The sequence below is a fragment of the Acipenser ruthenus genome, chromosome 7 (assembly GCF_902713425.1).
Source record: "Acipenser ruthenus chromosome 7, fAciRut3.2 maternal haplotype, whole genome shotgun sequence".
Classification (NCBI taxonomy): domain Eukaryota; kingdom Metazoa; phylum Chordata; class Actinopteri; order Acipenseriformes; family Acipenseridae; genus Acipenser; species Acipenser ruthenus.
The window spans coordinates 65,408,011-65,427,092 of NC_081195.1; the positions used below are offsets into that span (position 1 = coordinate 65,408,011).

General features: G+C 39.9%; 1 protein-coding gene across 9 annotated transcripts in view; it reads left to right on the forward strand.

Moving 5' to 3' along the window:
- The window catches only part of LOC117414818 (oxysterol-binding protein-related protein 8-like), a 96,802-nt gene extending 78,405 nt beyond the window's left edge, over positions 1 to 18,397 (forward strand). For 7 of the 9 annotated variants that reach the window (XM_034024625.3, XM_034024629.3, XM_034024624.3 and 4 more), the window contains 16 exons: positions 3,588 to 3,672; positions 4,249 to 4,420; positions 5,010 to 5,247; positions 6,838 to 7,022; positions 7,732 to 7,813; positions 8,260 to 8,358; positions 8,522 to 8,618; positions 9,590 to 9,688; positions 11,773 to 11,870; positions 12,174 to 12,263; positions 12,548 to 12,684; positions 12,929 to 13,114; positions 14,026 to 14,179; positions 15,063 to 15,168; positions 15,555 to 15,660; positions 16,385 to 18,397. In XM_034024625.3, coding sequence (XP_033880516.3) covers positions 3,588 to 3,672; positions 4,249 to 4,420; positions 5,010 to 5,247; positions 6,838 to 7,022; positions 7,732 to 7,813; positions 8,260 to 8,358; positions 8,522 to 8,618; positions 9,590 to 9,688; positions 11,773 to 11,870; positions 12,174 to 12,263; positions 12,548 to 12,684; positions 12,929 to 13,114; positions 14,026 to 14,179; positions 15,063 to 15,168; positions 15,555 to 15,660; positions 16,385 to 16,520 — 2,070 coding nt within the window. In that variant the 3' untranslated portion in view covers positions 16,521 to 18,397. The remainder of the gene's footprint in view (positions 1 to 3,587; positions 3,673 to 4,248; positions 4,421 to 5,009; positions 5,248 to 6,837; positions 7,023 to 7,731; positions 7,814 to 8,259; positions 8,359 to 8,521; positions 8,619 to 9,589; positions 9,689 to 11,772; positions 11,871 to 12,173; positions 12,264 to 12,547; positions 12,685 to 12,928; positions 13,115 to 14,025; positions 14,180 to 15,062; positions 15,169 to 15,554; positions 15,661 to 16,384) is intronic. The other 2 variants (XM_034024628.3, XM_034921846.2) reach the window with 1 other exon arrangement.
- Positions 18,398 to 19,082: the final 685 nt, after the last annotated feature.

The following is a 19,082-nucleotide window of genomic DNA, read 5'->3' on the forward strand; positions in this document are numbered from 1 at the left end:
TCTTGTATACTCTGTATGGAACTCCATTAGGCCCAGGAGATGATGACGCCCTTGCCTTTTTCACAACTTGCTCTACTTCTTTCCACTTAGGTACGCAGTCCTCCATTTGGCATTCTGGTGGATTGATAGGTGGGATGTCTGAAGTAATCGACATAGGCTCTTGCCTTTTTTAATCTGTGTGCGTTTCCTCGAGATATCTCTCCAGCTCAGACTTAGTTGCTTTTAGTGTGCCATTTTTCTCCCTGGTGAATAACTTCTTTGCAAATTTGAATGGATCATTATACAAGTTAGTTCTTGCACGCTCCTTCTTTTTGTAGAGTTTCCGTAGGCGCTCAGCTCTGTGCAATGTTGCAATCTTATCTTTTATGATCCTTTGTAATAGATTCAGTGCCTCCTTCTGACTTTGTTCTGCTCGCCTCCATTGCTTTACAGGAGTAGTTTGTACTTTCTCCTTTCTTTTTTCAATTCCAAACCTCTCGCTTCCATATGCGTAGATGGTATCCCCAAATTTATCCAGCTTCTTTTTGACTGTTCCACCTAACCTTTCCAACGCAAAACAGAGGTCTGTGTTTACTGTGTCCCATGCTGTTTTCTTTGAAGCTCTTGGCAATTTAACTCCAGGCTTGTGCCCGTTGAGGTTCTTTTCTCTCTTATGCTGGCTCATCTGACCGGGTTCACAAGGATCATTAGGTTCATCACTAGTTGTGCTAATGCAAGTCCTCCTCTCATCTGTGACGGGGGGTGCTGATATCCTGCAAACTGTGGTTTGCTTCCTGTCGCTGGATTTCATACTAATTCTACTCATCTTTAAGACATCTATTTTTCAGGCAATGAATATATGCTTACCCCCTTCTGTTAGGTGTGATTAATTCAGAGCAGGCAGGAGATGTCGAGTAAATGAAAGTTTTTTAGGCAGAGTCTCAAATCAGGATTCAACTTCAAAGGCTAGGTCTGACAACTCCAGAGCTCAGGTCGAGATTGAAGATTGAGGACCCTTTGGTATACTGACTGTGCCTTTTACACCCAGGTTTTCAGTTTTCCACTTGCCCTGCTTGACATCACCACAACCCCCCTGCTAATGTGGTTACAATGTGTTTGATAACTATCAAGCTCACTTAAATGGTTAAAACAATCTTATAATAAGCTTAAGCAAGAATGCACATAAGTAATTATAATTAAAATGCATTAGTTTGATTATATATGAATTATGGGCTTATTCAACATTTCATCTAAAATAATAATATACTTCAGAAAACTAGCATCTTAGTTAAACATCCTGCCCGGATCCTGTCTCGACAAAATATACTCCAGGATATTCCTTCAGAAGTGCATTACTAGACCAGTTTTTAGTTGGTGATTTCGCAAGAGCAAACAACACCTTGGTTTTTGTTTGAAAAATGCATAATTTTAGATGGCTATCACTATGTATAAACCTAAAAAGATGGTTAGTTTGGAAAGAACAGAGAGTTTGAGGTGTTAGTTTGAATTTGTTATTCTCAGCCATCAGAGACCGCTAGAGACTGCCGGCTGAAAAGTCCAGGGAAGGAAGTTCAGATGGCATGCAAGCTCATATAACACTATTAATATGTATTAATAATATTAACACAATCATTTTAGCAAGCTTAATATTTGCAGTCAGATACCTGACCAGTTCCTGCACTTGCTTAGTTAATAAAAATAAAAGTTAACAAAAGTTTCAGATACACTAGCTCATAAAAAGGTCAATTTGGTATTCTTTCTTTAGAAAAGATCAGCTGGAAAACACCCATCTTGTTCCTAGTCTGTAATGACCTGAAATGTTGTTATTTAACAGATAGTGTTATTTGAAAACAATAATGGTTCATTTTTTAAAGAAAAGAAACTGGTAACTGGACAGTATGGGTTATCTTTAAATATAGAAAATTCAGTGTGAGGCTTTACTTTAAAAAAAAAAAAATCAATATATTTAGCTGCAGGCAAGCAAGCTCTTTTCTTCGGGTCAAGTGGGACCCCATCTTTTTCAGTCTCCTCTTCACTGGGGTTCAAGGTAACCCTCTTGCTTCAGATCCCTTCTTCAGAACTGGCCCCTGTAATGCACCAAAACCTCCTCCTCCTGTGTTCTCCCCATACTAAATTAGACAAAGATCCTGCCTGAACACCTGTGCATATTTTGCATATTTTCCACATCAGGCCAGGCCTAAGGAGCTTAACTAGCCTCGTGACAAAACAGACTTTAACGTTATAAATGTAAAAGGTTGCCAGACTGTTAACAATGGAAAGAATAATTACAGGTATGTTATTTAAACAGTTGTAGCAACACTTCGGGACGTCCTAACGCTATATCTTACTTTACATGACCTGCCCACACTTATCCACATACACAGGAGAAAAGGTTTGTGTCATGTGGGAAGTTTAACTGCAGAAACTGGTCGCAAGTTTAGCAACAGTAGGCTCTCTTGTGCTGAACTTTCAAAACAGTTTAGCATCAATTTTCAAACCCATTTGCACCCCTGACTGTAGTGGAACGTACAGTCCACTTCTTGGAAATATTTCTCACCAGAGAAAGGCCACGTGGGGTGGTGTTTACAGATAGTTAAATGTTACCCAAAGATACTCACTGTGTAATCTTAACCAGATTATTCTACATCTCTTACTGTAACCCTGCACAAGCAATGACATCATTTCTAAATAAAAAATACAGTAGAAAGGAATATTAAAAAGATATTCCTTGTTTGTAAGGTTTGGCCTTGGGCTAATTCAAGAAAAAGACAGACACAGAGAGAGAGAGACAAGTTGTTTGACCGCCAACTTAAAGTCTTGGTTACCTGCCAATCAGATTAAGGAACCTTAGGAGTTGATATGATGCCATTGAATACAAGCATGCTTTTAAAACTGCTGGAATGTACGTGTTCAACCATTGGAACAGCGCTGCTGTGGTTGCAGAGCAAATACATTTGTCAGCTTTTACACTTTTTAGTGTTTACTACATTGCTCAACAGTTGTCTGATATATAATGTGGATTGTTAGTGTTTATAGTGCAGAGGGCCATAGTAGTTGAACCCCTATGTGAGTGGCCGGGGAGCGTGTGTGTGGAAAGTGTATACGTCATACCTGATAGAGGATTTCAGTTATCAAATATGAGTCGAGCACTGCTGTCACATGGCCCCTATCACTAAAGGAACCGCAGCGTTTTACTCTGAAAGGATGAATAAACGGAAAGATATCGCAATAGGCAAGGTTTGGGGCAAGAAAGACACAGGCAATGGTCAATAATACCCTCTGGGTCTGCGATATAGTTCTCCACCAAAATGTTATCTACAGTATTCCATGGAGTGGTGTTTTATACAGCAGAGTTCCATGGAGTGGTGTTTTATACAGCAGAGTTCCATGGAGTGGTGTTTTATACAGCAGAGTTCCATGGAGTGGTGTTTTATACAGCAGAGTTCCATGGAGTGGTGTTTTATACAACAGAGTTCCATGGAGTGGTGTTTTATATAGCAGAGTTCCGTGTGAATACTTCTACCAGTTGTGTCTCTGGTTGCTATATTGTTTTTAGACCTTTTCAGTACCAAACGCTCTTTCTGAAGCACACATCTGTTGAATTGCAGGGTCCAAAAGGGGAAACAGTAGGATCCATCACTCAGCCTTTACCCAGCAGTTACCTGATCTTCCGGGCTGCTTCCGAGTCAGATGGTAAGAGGTGTTTTTTATCAGTGAATTTACAACCTTTACATTGTGGTGGATATCAGTGCCCATCATAATAGCAACTGTCTGTCTCTGCTTGAGGGACACTCGGGGCGGGACAAATTAAACCAAACAAGTAAACCTCAGTGACACCTGGTGGCCATACATTAACATTACAAGAAGTGAAGCCAGTGAATTGAATCAATACATGGAGTAAGGCCTGTCAATTTTAAATGTGCACGTACTTCAGTTTATTTACAATACAGTTTGATAATTTTGTTGAACATCAAGTAAACTCCCACTAAATTCATTCGTTGTGATATTGTTTGTACCTGGTCAGTTTATTTGAACACGTGGTATTGCTTTGTTAATGAGGAGCACTGTTACTCAATGTTACACAATTTCTTGTTCATGGAGTCCCTAGATCCTGCTGCTGCTTTGTGATTTTGACACATTCAATAAGTGTCCAAGTGTAAAGAGTTGGGTTGTGGCATCTGCTGTGTTTGTATGTTGAGTCGTTGTTGAAAAGTGAGTCAGTAACAGTTGCTAAGTCCTGTGTTAACGTTCCTGGTCTCCCCTCGGCAGGCAGGTGCTGGCTGGATGCTCTGGAGCTGGCACTGAAATGCTCAAGCCTCCTGAAGCGCACCATGATCAGGGAAGGCAAGGAGCTGGAAGTGGGATCCTCGGGAGAGCACTCCCAGGTCAACTTGTACAGCCTGCTGCGAGCCAGCAACCTGCAAGGACCTGACAGCTTCACGTGAGAATCCCACTGCTCTGTAATCTAGCGCTGGATTAAACCAGGATTGTACACCGACGACTCTGTAACTGAGTGGTCAGAAGCATTATTCCTGATCATTATCATCCTTTAAAAACATTCTCTCATCTGCTTGGGGAAAAAAAATGCGTTTTATATAACACTGAATAATGAGGATTGAAAATAGGGCGTACACAGGCATACTCATACTTGTTTAATCGCCTGTTTCTAAGAGGCCTACCGCCATAGTGTTATCTTTTGTTGAGTTATCTTTTGTAGTGTTGAAAGAGTTATTTCTCAATTTATAGCTTAAGAATGACCTATTAAAAGTGACATTAGCAGCCTGTGTCCAGTGTTTGCCTATTTTATTTGAGTATAAAATGTTTTATTCTTATAAATTAATAATATGATAAATAAATCTGGCATGGTTCCCAAATAAGTGCATTTTTCTTAGCAGCGGTGGCTGAGCAGGCTACTTAACCCAAAATACGTTGTCCTTTTGTAGGGTTTAAAACATATAACCTGTCAATGTCTGTAACTTTTAAGCTCCAGTGCCCCCCACCATTAAATAAATGAATTGTGTGTCGTGCAGCTTCAATGACAGCGAAATCGAGACGCAGCACTTCAGGGACCACGACCTTTACTCTGACAAGTCGGACCGGGAGAACGAGCAGGACCACGAGGAGTCGGACAACGATGGGCTGGAGAAGAGCGAGGAGAGCGACACAGACACCTCGGAGCGGCAGGACGACTCTTACCTGGAACCCGAGCCCATCGAGGTGCTGCGCGAGACCACCTACCTGGAGCAGTCTCGCGAGGAGCTGGGGGAGGTGAGGCAGCAGTGCTCGCGAGAGGGAGAGGGCGAGGGAGAGGGAGCGGGCTGGCAGAGTGTTGGCCTGAGGTGATGCGTGAGACCAGCTACCTGGAGCAGTCTCACGAGGAGCTGGTGAGGCGAGGTTAGGCAGCGGTCTGACACAGTACAGGGCTGTAGCCTTCCTAGCAGCCCTCTCTGCAATGCATGTTCTTATGGCTCCTGATTCATGACTAGACTGGACAACAGAGACACAACATAAACCATTATTCATCCAGAAGAACAAACCCAAGGATTCCGTTTTTTTCATGGCCCCTCTCTCCCTCAAGCGATGTTCCAGACATAATCAAATAGATCAATTGAAACAACCTCTTAGAGCAAGCCAATTCATAATCCAGTGCTCCCGACAACAAACGGCAGCTCTGACAGGGTTTTTAACACCGATAGTAATACATATTTGATTGCTGATGCTTGTTGCTGCAGGTATCAACGTCTATAATTCAAGGTTGTTTGCCAATGAAATAGCTTTTTAATTTGTCTATTAGAAATAAATGTGACGTGCCACTTCCTTCAATTGCAGAGGTAGCATTCGCCTGTAGCACTATTATTCATTAGTCTAGAGGATGGGAATGACAGTAATCGAGCACAAAGCAATTTGTTTCCATTGCAGGTTGTTTCTCTCCTGTGTTGTCTCGGGTCCTGAAGCGGGTTCCCTAGCTTTGACTGATGTTGATTTGCATGATGTTCCTCGGGCTATTAATGAAATTGTTGTGAAGTAAATAATCCTCTACGATCTAGTTTGTTCAAGTAGATCTCTTGTGGACAAAACAGTAGTCTGTGTTTTTGTTCAGCTTGCATGTCTTCAGTTTCAACGCCATCTACTGGCGGATATGGTTGTACAGATTCTGTGTAGCCCGCTCTATAAACCTGTACTGTTGAAGGTTCTTTTCAAATACTTATTACATCTTTTGTAAGGTCATCATAACAAAGTTTTGTTTTAAAGTAATTGGTCATTAGTAATCAGCTCAGATTTAGTCATTTTATATATGATATTGATTTGCAATCTTTCACCTAGTACAAACCCACGCTAATAACTAGATTTTTTTTGTATGGGTCATTATCTTTATTTTCTACGAAACATACAATAAAGAAAATCGAATGAATAGAAACGATTTTGAAAAGAGCGACAGTGACCCATTTTTCTCTGACCCTGTTTGATTTTCTTTATGTTCTGTAGATTTCTTGTTATTTTGTAAAACAGTTTTTGGTCGTCACTCATTTCATTTTGCAGCAGCCATGCCTGGAATGAGTTTCAACAAAAGTTAAAATTAGAAAGGTTAATTTGTGAGGTTGCTTTTAGCCGTTGGGTCGACTCATTTCTGACTGATACCTGCGGAGTTGCTGCTGAGTTTTATGTTTTATGAATGATGATGTGTGTTTTACTTTTTATTGGTTGTATTTCATGTTGTTTGCTTTGGTGGTGTGAGCCTCTTGCTAGCTTGTTACTGTAAATGAGAATTTGTTCTCAATTGACTCATCTGGATAAATCAAGGTTTTGACTGGTTGATTGAGTGATTGATTGATTGATTGATTGATTGTTTGCTTGCAGGCTGGGGAGGCCTCTCAGACAGAGACAGTGTCTGAGGAGAACAAGAGCCTGATCTGGACGTTACTGAAGCAGGTGCGTCCAGGGATGGACCTCTCCAAGGTGGTGCTGCCTACGTTCATCCTGGAGCCTCGCTCCTTCCTGGACAAGCTCTCGGATTACTACTATCACGCCGACTTCCTCTCCGAGTGAGTATCCCTCTGTGGACGTGGAACTGGGTGTTTTTAAACAGTGAAGGGCCTGGATTAAATAAGAAAACCACACCATTCAAATGTACATAGCTAGTTAGACAGGAGTCTCATTGATTGCTAGCCCGCTTGGGAGAAGTGTCACAGAAGTGACTTGGTTTGCCAATATATACAGCGTTTCCTACTGCTGCATATTTTTCACATACTAAAGCGTATGTCGAGCTGCACTTGATGAGTTCTTAAGAAACACATTAAACCAGGCCGTGCTTAAGTTTATCTTTTTGCTCAAAAGAGCCATGAGTCACGTCCAGTCACAGGCAGACTGTTCACATGTCATGTTTCCTATTGCAGAAGTATTAACTCCCACTGCGCTCTGTGCAGTCCAACACTTTGTTAGTCAGTTTCTGTGTTTGATGTTTCTCATGCCTCGATCATCCACATACACCAGTGCTGATTGTATTAGCACTGTTATCAGAAAAAGATTGATATACTACGATGTGTGTTAACATTATTTCAGGCCCTTGCCCATTAGATTGTATTACTGCCACTCATTTTAACACTGCCCGTGCTGTGGCTTGTTGTTCTCATGAACAGGAAGATTCTGTATTTGGGAAACTAGACGTGTTGTAGAAGCATAACACACAGTTCCAGTGCAGTTGATTGATAAAACACACTGCTAGGATCATCGTTCATTTGTTTGTGCCAACAGGGCTGCTGTTGAAGAAAATGCCTACAATCGACTGAAGAAGGTTGTGAAATGGTACTTGTCAGGATTTTACAAAAAACCACAGGTAATTAAATATTGGTATTCATTTTTACCTTTTCACATGGCTGTTTTTCAAAGAGTAACAGTAATATGATTCTCTTAAGAACTAAAAGGTGCTGTACCTTTTAAAGTTGGCCTGGTGAACTTTTCTACAGCATTTAAAAATTGTGTAAATATCTGTAACTAAGCGGTGCTACAAACACTAAAATGTCTATTGTGTAATTATTAACATGGGGGGGGGGTTCTGCACGTTTACACGAGGATGTGCTTAACAACCAAGCAACAATTGAGGGACGATTTTTAGAAAAAAACATTCAAATGAATATTACATTTTTTTATATATATATAGCTCTTTAAAAGTAATTCCAGTTCCTCCTCGTATATTTAAAAACATTCTACAATTGAATCTGGAATTTCACTTTGGGTGTTTTCATTTGAATAAGGTTCACTTCCTTTGCTTTCTGCTCTCAGGGACTGAAGAAACCTTACAATCCAATTCTTGGTGAAACATTCAGATGTTTGTGGATTCATCCCCAGACAAGCAGCAAGACGTTTTACATTTCTGAACAGGTAACAAAAATACCCTTAAAAATGTCTTGGCTCCCACACTGCATGGTGTTTTCTGATATGAAATGCTGTTTCTCATTATTAATGACTAGCGATGTGTGCTGTGCAGAGTTTCCCTCGTATGCCGCTTGCAATGCATTCACATGCTGTGTGTTGTGCTCAATAGGTGTCCCATCATCCGCCAGTGTCTGCCTTCTATGTAAGTAATAGAAAAGATGGGTTTTGCCTCAGTGGTAGCATCCTGGCCAAATCAAAGTTTTACGGTGAGTTCATTTATATATTCTACAAAGGTTATGCATGTGTGTGACTACCCCTACCCCCATAATTCACACTACCCCTGTCATTTTGTATGACTGTCCTTTCCATTGATTATGGCTGCAGCACCCTCTTCAGAAACCTTCAATTGATGACCATTCCTTGAAGCCCCTATTCACTGCTGTATGGAAGTATCACCACAGCCACTACATTGCTTCCTGCTGCAGCTTGTAGTGTTCTATTAATTTACATTGTAGTCTTGCAGGTTTAAACGCAGCCTGCGTGCTCATACACAGATGCTCAGCTGTCCTGCACTATATTATACTATTCTATGGATATTAGTGTAGAGCAAATAACATAATAGGTTTCTCTGTTTGAACTCCTGATTATAATGAGCCTATGTGTTTGCTGTATAATACGACTCTCTTCTGTTTTCTCATGAGCACTAGAAAGCATTATACTGTCAATCCTATTCATTATAGGCATTTAACCAAATGAAATATTTCAGGGTTTGGGACAACTGTCTGGTCATTTGGTCAAGTGTCTGGTTTAACTGAATGAATGTCACATATGATGTACTGGAATGTTTGTGAATCTGTGCTTGGATGTAATAAGTTGCATTAAACATAACATACAGATGAGCAGCAAGAAATCCTCTCACCGCTGGTATATTTACCTAGTAACTACAAGAAGCATCGATTGTACAAGGAGACAAGTCTTCTGAGTCAGTAAGAGATGGCTGAGGTTTCTGTACTAGTGAGGGAGACCGTTGTCTCGAAGTGCACTCGATAAGTCCTCTAGTTATACCCATAATGCAGTGGACCCTGTATAGTGTAGTGTTATCAAACGATCCCAATGAGAATTAATAGCTGAGAAGTTTCACTTGTAATAGAATCTGTAATAACACTGTATCAATGCAGTAATACAAGTCATTGGTGTCATTCAATGGATTTACTCAGAAAATCTTTTCTTCTTGCAGGTAACTCATTATCTGCCATACTGGACGGAGAAGCCAGACTAACTTTCCTGAACAGGGGAGAGGATTATGTGATGAATATGCCGTATGCTCATTGCAAAGGTATACATCATGTTTTGTTGAAGGGATTGAACCACAGTTTTGAACGTGTCCTGTACACCATGTCTCTGTCTGAGCCACATGCTCCTCTTGGATAGGAGAGGAGCTGAATCGTGGGTTTAGTTCACTGATATACAGACCTCCATCGTCTCGGCACATTTGAAGAAAGTGTCCGAATGCAGCTGCCGGGGTTATCACCAGCTGTGCCAGGAGCTGTTTTGATTAATTGGAAAAAAATGGTCTACATTATAGAAGCTGAAGTGTCTCAGTATGGGGGCTGAGTGATGTGGGGTCTGGTGTTAGGACCTTACAAAATGAGTCTTGTTGCCACATGGTAGAACCTACAGTTACAGCGAAAACAGCGTATACTGAAAAAGAAATAGAAACAGGCATGTACCTCTACAGCTATGGCCAAAAGCTTTGCATCACCTAGAATTTTAGGATTGAGACATAATTGAAAAATAAATATATATATATATATATATATATATATATATATATATATATATATATATATATATATATATATATATGAATGAATGTAACTTAGGTCTTTTATTTAACATTATGTAATCAAAGAAACTAGAAAAAGATATTACAAAAGTACCAGCAGTCATAATAGTAGTACAATATTTCATGTTAGATTTCGAAATTTTCCATGTGTCAGTTTTTTGTTAAGTACATGTAGTGCTCCGCATTTTTGGTTTTTACCTTTAAAAAAAAAAAGTTTATTTTACATATATTAAAATAGGGATAAAATTGGGGGGGGGGGGGGAATCTCAGTATACACACTTTACATGTGGAATATGATGAGCAGCAGTTCAATGATTAAGTTTAATGTCCCTGGGATGTATTGAATCAGAATTTGTGCAAGTCGAAGCCAATCATCTACCTCAATGCACCAGTATCTGCAGCGCTATGCATCCTCTGCCTCATCTGACCCACTTCTGCTATTTTTGCTTTTTGTATACTTAGAAACATTTATTTTCTTTTGTATATTCATAAACTGATTTATGTTTTCTCTCCATTCCTCATCTACTAAAAATATTATATTTTCGTGTAAGTATTTCAGTTTAGTTTTTGATCAAGCTAGTAGTTACTATGCCCAGCAATTGCCACAATAATCAGACCTTGATTGGCCAACATAATCAGGAGATAATGTGTTTGTGAACAGAGAACCACGTCCTCTGATGTCTAAATGTCTCCAGTATCCTAGGACAGGGTTTCCCAATCCCAGTCCCAGGGGCCCCCTGTGTCTTCTGGTTTTCATTCCAACTGAGTTCTCAATTACTTAATTAAACCCTTAATTGAACAAATAATGTGCTTAATTAGAATTGTTCTCCGCTCCTAAAAAGTTGCCAGTTTTAAGTTACTTATAAAATTGTTATAAGTAACTTGAAACTGGCAACTGTTTAAAATCTGAAAAAAATAATCAAGGTCTAATTAAGCTAATGAATAGTTAAATTAAGGGTTCAATTAAGTGAGAACTCAGTTGGAATGAAAACCAGCAGACACAGGGGGCCCCTGGGACCGGGATTGGGAAACCCTGTTCTAGGATACAGTGAAGGGCTGCTTATTACAATGTCAAACTAAAACAGCATTTTAATCAAAATATTATGTATTTCCTAGAAAATAGTACCAGGAAAATATTGAATTGTAGGCTAAAATCGTGTATAAATCAGTTAAAAAAAAAAAAAAAAAGAAATTCAGTTAAAAAAAAAAAAATCCTGTAATATTTTGGTAAAATTCGGAATAAACCAGAAATGCGGAACACTAAGTATAATGGAAAACGATAAAGCAGCATGTTTTCAATATGTTAATGTAACATTATTCAGCAGGTTTCATTCGACTTGATAATGCCAAATTAGTTCATTCTATAGGGTGATGCAAAACTTTTGTCCATAGCTGTACAGTTTACTTGGTATGGCAGGGGGCCAAAAACAGCGTATACTGAAAAATAAATACAAATGGGTATGTATCTGGAGTCTAGTGTTAAAATGATGCTTGATCCTCCGTCCTTGTGCCCAATACAGATGTATGATCTTCAAACAGCATGATGCTGAATGTTGTGATTTTTTTTTTTAAAGGAATTCTTTATGGTACATTGACTCTGGAGCTTGGAGGGCAGATAAACATCATGTGTGAGAAAACGGGATACAGCGCTTTGCTTGAATTCAAACTGAAGGTAATTGTGTGCTTGGCTGATTGAGATGCATCGAAACGCATTAACAGAAATAAGAACAGAAAGAAAATGTAGAAAAGAAAAGCATGGCAAAAGCATGGTAAATGTATCCCTATGTGTTTAAAAGAACTGTGCTGCCATACGGGCATTCAACGGGGGTGCTTGCCAGTTGATGTGCCCATCTTGACCCGCACACTCACAGAAGTAGTTCTTAGTGAGTTCTGTGGCTGCCAGGGTCGAACCTGCTTGGAATTTAATAGCTGTTTTCAGTTAGTAATGACAGTAACCAGCTGAATCTTTTCACAGCCGTTTCTAGGCAACAACGACAGTGTTAACCAAATATCTGGAAAAATCAAACTTGGCAAGGAAGTACTGGCTACTTTGGAGGGCCACTGGGTGAGTGTTTCCATTTGAATATTTATGGTGAATCATTTAACTAACTGAGAGATTTTTCAATCGCTGTGATGTCAGATCGTCTATTGAATATAGTAATGAGTCAATGGCTCAGAAACACTCATCGAACCATAACCTATAGTAACGCTTTGGGAATTATTGCTTAAAACTATGCATAAAAGTTGACAAATAGATTTACAATACTGTATAATCCGTGGTGTTTTGTTGTAAAATAGGTTATAGAAGCCACAAGTAACTCTGAAGCTCCTGCTGCATTTATTATATAGGACAGTGAGGTCATCATCCACGATAAGAAGACCGGAATCTCCGACACGTTCTGGAATCCCACTCCTGAGCTGAGGCAGAGCCGGCTGATGAGGTGCACCGTGGTGACCGAGGAGCAAGAGGACTGGGAATCGGAAAAGTGAGGGATCAGGCAGGAGATGCACAGGATGCTTGAGTGCTTTGAGGCTTCAATGCATCGGACAGTCTGCAATGCCACTTGAGCAGTTATGGAGCCTTAAAGGCCAAGTTGAGGAGCTGTGATTTTAAATACACAAACCATCAGTATGGTTGCCTGTAGCATACTCCTGTGGCATACTCTGACAGTATACGGGATTCTCATTCCACTGATGTCCTTTCTCTGTTTCCTGCTCTTCTTTGATCAGACTGTGGCAGCACGTTACCCAAGCCATCCATAACAAAGACCAGATGGAAGCCACCAACGAGAAGTATATCCTGGAGGAAGCGCAGAGGAAGGCGACCCGGGAGAGGAAAGCCAAGTGCGAGGAGTGGAAATGCAGGCTGTTTGAGCAGGACCCCATCACGGGAGAGTGGCAGTACAGATATGCAGAGTAAGCACGGACAAGCACAGGGCAACACAGCCCACTACATCCAGCACCACATTGTGTCGGGGAGGGGGGGGGGGGGGGGGGGGTAATGGTCTTGTTTTTTTTTACCTAGTTGTAAAGCTGATTTTGGATAAGTCACTTTTTCAAACTTATTTTGGTGTGCTTGCATGAAAGAAAAATATGAAAAATGCATCCTAAAGTTACACCCCTTTGAAAATAATCTATAATCGAATTTCTAAATCATTAAAGCGAAAGCTTGCTTTGTTTACATCGAGGAGGAGAGTGTCCGCTCCGCAGGATAACTACTACAGAACCCTTCAACTGACAGTCAGTCCCGTTCCTGTTTGAGTACTCGGGCAGGATAACTACTACAGAACCCTTCAACTGACAGTCAGTCCGGTTCCTGTTTGAGTACTCGGGCAGGATAACTACTACAGAACCCTTCAACTGGCAGTCAGTCACGTTCCTGTTTGAGTACTCGGGCAGGATAACTACTACAGAACCCTTCAACTGGCAGTCAGTCACGTTCCTGTTTGTGTACTCGGGCAGGATAACTACTACAGAACCCTTCAACTGGTAGTCAGTCCCGTTCCTGTTTGAGTACTCGGGCAGGATAACTACTACAGAACCCTTCAACTGGCAGTCAGTCACGTTCCTGTTTGTGTACTCGGGCAGGATAACTACTACAGAACCCTTCAACTGGCAGTCAGTCATGTTCCTGTTTGTGTACTCGGGCAGTCGCATCTTTTGTTGTGATTTTAATACACGCATCACTGTACTGTACTCGAATCCGAGACGCAATCCGTTTTTGGGAAGAAACAATTGGTTTAAAAAGCACTTAAATTCGAAGGAATATGTTATTTTATTGCCTAGCCGGAGGACTTATGTTAACCTTGTATTGTCGTTTTGTGCAGTACCCGACCTTGGGATCCTCTGAATGATATGGTACAGTTTGAGAAAGAGGGTTGGATCCAGACTAAAGTCAGGCACCGCACACCTATGGTACGTTCTGGGAGTGTAATTAGTCTCAGTAACCAGGGGGCAAGGCGGGACAATTGCAAATGTCAGGTAGGTTGGTACATTTCTGTTGACTAGAGCATTTGCTTCAATCTCACTGTTGCTCGCGCAGTGCCAAACCCATGATCATTTTTGTTTTACCTTGATCATACAGCATTCAGTCCCAAGAAACCCACGCATCTATTTAGATTTTTTTTTAACAGAGTAAAGAGTAAATAGCTCCAAACATAAAAAAAGGATTTTTACAGCCCCCTTTTTAAGATGTTTGTGATTACTCAAATAAATATTCTTTTTTCTACATTGTCTGTTTGAGCTGAATTTGAGGATTGTCATTTAGGTGTAACTGTCTTGCTCAGTAATTTGCTCTTCGACCTCCTTGTTCCCTATAGAAACCAGCAGGTATAAAGAATAAATCTGCAAGCTCTGAAGAGTTGACAGCGCTAGCGCCATCTAGTGCACGGCTATAAAAGGAAACTTACCTGACGTGTCAGTGGAGCTGGCTCTGAGCATTCTACTGGCTTTTGCTGACGTAGCTATACTTTGTACCTGGTAACTCAATGTATTGGGTGCAAGGAAGTCAAAAGGCAGTTCAAAAATTAATATCTGACCCTCACAATGCATCTTACACAAACTATAGAAGAAATAAATAAAACAACTTCATGGAAAAGGAAAGGGGGCAGTAAAACATATTAACATGTCATACTCTATACTCTTATTTTGGCACCATCCCCACCCAGTCTTGTATTAGGATATATTTTTGTTCCTCCCAGTTTTTGACAATTAATTTCCATAAAACATGGGCACTGCACAAATAAGCACGCTTGCATGCTTTGCTGCAAGGCTGGTCAAACGATTATGTGCAGCATGTGTGTCTTTTACAGACCTTTTTGGATTTTGCAGATGTCCTTTATTGCTAGTAATTAATGCATTGCAGGTCACTGTTCCTAAAAGAAAGCGCAAGCAAACTGATCAACCGGAAAGTGTGGAGAGTGGCTGCTCCTCCCCCGAACCTGATCAACGTGACTCTTTGGGCAGTGAAAGTAAGGAAACCTCTGCTTCTCTTTCCAATGTGCATCAACAATGCTGCCTGTCCCAGACTGTAATGGAACAGGGCAGCCCAGGTTCAGCTGTAACACTAGCACTGGTGTTGATGAGGAGTAGAGAGTGTTGTAAAAATCACAGGATGTATTTCATTTAAACAACGGCTGTTTTCATGTGCTTGTGTATACATTTCCTCATACAACAGAGACAAAATCCAGATAAAGTGAAATAATAATTGGTTCAGATATATTTAGCTCGTCTCGAGCAATGAGCCTGCTTGTTAAGTTTGCGGGCTGTGCAGGAAACTTGTGACGCCTCACAGTGAAGTAGATGTTGTTTTGAGTTAGTTTTGCTCTGATGTACAATTTTAATATTTTTATTTCAGGACACAAAATAAAGCACAGCTCAAGGTTAAGGAAAAAAGGTGCCGACCTCAATGAACTTCAAAGTGCCATTGACTCTATTAAACATACCCAAGAGGAAATTAATAGGTAAGAGGAAGAGAATTGTTCTTCTTTAATAATACTGTTTATTTGCATTTCATGTTGCCTAATAAAAAGCCAGTGTTTGTTGTGGAACATGTGGTGTTCAGGAATTCCTTTTAATATTGTCTGTTGTGATCCTAATGCAACCAGAGGACATAACAAAGTCACAGTACTCAAATAAAATAGCATAAGTTTTTATAGTGCTTTCCGTTGACCTTCTCTTAATCTGTTGAATTAAAGGGAGGTGAGGTAGGACATACAGTACTGTAACACTTTGATTATTGAATTATTTAATTCTCTTTCCTTCTGCTCTGATTGTGATATGCTTTTGAAATACAGCCCAGCATGACTCCAAATTATGACCGTCTTGGATTTAATCCACTCGCTTAACTCATTAGTTTCAGTGTCTTATACAGCAATAAGTAACTATAAAATGTATATATGGGCTTATTTCCCTACATGTCTGCTGTGGTTAAATAATAATAACAGTTCATTGTGGTTGCTTGTTTCATGTTTTAGAGGTATGTGACGGTCCTGTCTTCAGTCAGTCACTCGTTGATTATTTTTGGGTTACCCACACAGAACCATCCTCTTTTGAAAACTCCCTGTATGGTTTGTTTTCTATTGCCCAACTCCTCTTTGCTGGCTCAAAAAGTATTTTGGTTAGGCACACCCCCACACATCGGATAATATATATATATTTTTTATTGTTTCATCGTTTAATTTTCAGAAGCATCACTGCTCTCCGAAGTCGTGCCCTGGCGGGCCAGCCTCCACCAGAGAGCAATTTCCTGCAGCAGAGGGATTACGTCATCATCTTTCTCCTCATCTTCGTCCAGATCTTCATAAACTTCCTGTTCAAGTAACCAGGCTGCTCCAAACCCGAGCTGGAGGAGATGTGGGGAGAACCAGAACTGTCTGTGACAATGCTGTCCGTTTCCGGAAAAACTATTGGGTTGAGATTTTATAATTCCTTACAATTTTAAAAAAAGATGTTATTTATAGGTCATGTGCAATTTGCTGTCAAGACAGGCAAATACAATAATGATTGTGGGTCCTTTAGTTTATTACTGACATATCTCTAAGATCCTGTGTGGGGGAAAATGAATTAAAAGTACACCACCTGGCCACTTACAGATTGTTGAGTAAAACATATAAGAAACAAAGTCAAATGGACAAACATTTCAGCTAACGCCTTCATTACAGAAACACAGCGTTCTGGATCTCACCAGATTCCAGTGTACTAGGACTGAACAGTGCTGCAGGAAGCTGGCCAAGAACAAGGGCAACATTTTGTATGTAGCATAATGCCAAGTCGCCCCATAAATGTTCTTTAGGATGGATAATGGCAGTGTCAATACGACCAAATATGAAGTCACATACCTAATGTGTTGCGTCTTGATAAACTGGCTTCAATACACAGCAGAACCTCAGAGTTAGGATCCCCACAGTTACAAACTGGCCTGTCAACTCCAAACTACTTGAGATCGGACACAGGGCTCCTGGCTGCTGTAAAAGACATGAAGATCAGACAGTTAAACACAGGGCTCCTGGCTGCTGTGAACTCTGGGGTTCTACTGTAGGAAAACTAGACCTTTTACAGCAGTGCAATAAGGAACTTCTGAGAGATAAGCACATGCGTTTTTAAACCACTTGGTTATTAGCTCTCCAGATCTGCATATTTTCCCTAACATGTATTTTGAATGTCAAAATAATCCTTTTGGGATCAATTTGGTATACCGTTTGAAAACAAAAAGGAAAGCAATCTGAAAAGAATGCTTTTTGAATCAGTTATTGGGTAACACTGGGTGTTTCTGTAACATAGATGCTATAGAAATGTAATTGTATGGAAATGCAGGCCTGCAGGACAGCTAGAATTGTTTCTAATTTAGCAGCTATTATAAAGCACTCCTTGCATTGTACACCGCTCATAACTTATAGACACATAAACAAAACAAAATAGTGCAAGCTTGTAGAAAATGCCAAATGCCACATTTAGAAGATAGACATGGAGCGCTGGTACAGTGAATGTAAATGCACTGTATTACTGTGCGTAAACTTTTTAACAAAAAAATATTTCTATTGGTCCGTAAACACATCTCTTGGAGCACCGAATCGTCGGTGAAGATCACCTTATTGCTCATTGCTTTTGTTATTTTGAAGTTTGCATATCAGTTCTCGTCGCTGAAAGTGAGAATTCAGAATTCTGTAATGAACTATTGCTAATCAGTGCCTTTAGGATGGATCTGACTGGGAGAGGTGGGGAATACATGCTGTCATGTGGTTGTGCCATAAAAAGCCTTTGAAGTCTCTGAACATGACCGTGGCTGTGCGTTTCTGTTTAACCTGCAGAATTTCTCATCATTTATTCCTGTCATTGCAGCCTAATTTTCTACGCTTATTAGTTTACTGTCGTTGTTAACTGAAAAGGCACCTTCTAAGAGAGTCAATTGTCTGTTTTATTTCCATAATATACTGTATATGTTTTGTTATATAATATTGGTTTTGTCTGTTTTCCACATGAAAGTCGTTTATAGAATATCATTTGAAACCATCAGTATTTTTTTTTTCAAAAATAGAGATTCTGTTTAACAAAAGTGGGACCCGTCAATGTATGTAAATGTCAAGCCTGTGTATGTCCGTACATGACTATTTATTTGTAAAACACTTCTTGTAAGCTTTTGTCATCTACCGTATCATATCTTAACATATCACCAAAATAAATCTTTTCATTGGCATCATCGCAGCATTGTTTTGTTTTTAATTGTTTTGTTTGTGCATAGTTCCAACAGTAGTTTCAATATGATACTTAAGAAAGAATGCTAGTACCTGCAAATTGTACATTGTGGTGTCCCTTTGTTATAAAAATGCTTTCGTTGGCCAAACACACCCAGTTCATAGTTTTATAAAATCACTTAGAATAAAACAATTGTGACTGAAACCTTCCCACCATGGTAAGTGATATAGTTTCTGTGTATGATATAGTTCATAATACTTAATAATAATCAACACATTGACATTGTGGATTATATGATTACATGTGTATTATGTAGAATCTCTCTGCCATCCACTTTCATTGGAATTCCAAATCCTGTTGTGTTCTGCAACTAGACACGGTACAGAGCAATAGGCAAATGCCACACAGTCCCATTCATGGTACAGCAGTGTTGCAGATGCCTACGTTACCTGTGTCTATGGAGGGCAACCAGAACAGAAGGGCCACTCCTTAACCCATAGTTAAAGCACCTGAACACAATCTTATCACAAAATACAATATATTAATATCTGCAAAAAGAACCACTCATAAGGAGTGCAAACCTCATAAAAATGTAAATGTACTGTAAAGAAATATTAATTTGAAGTGTCTTGCTCTTTAAAAAGGAAAGTCCACAGCACTTGTCCCACAACAGCTTGTAACAACCAAACAG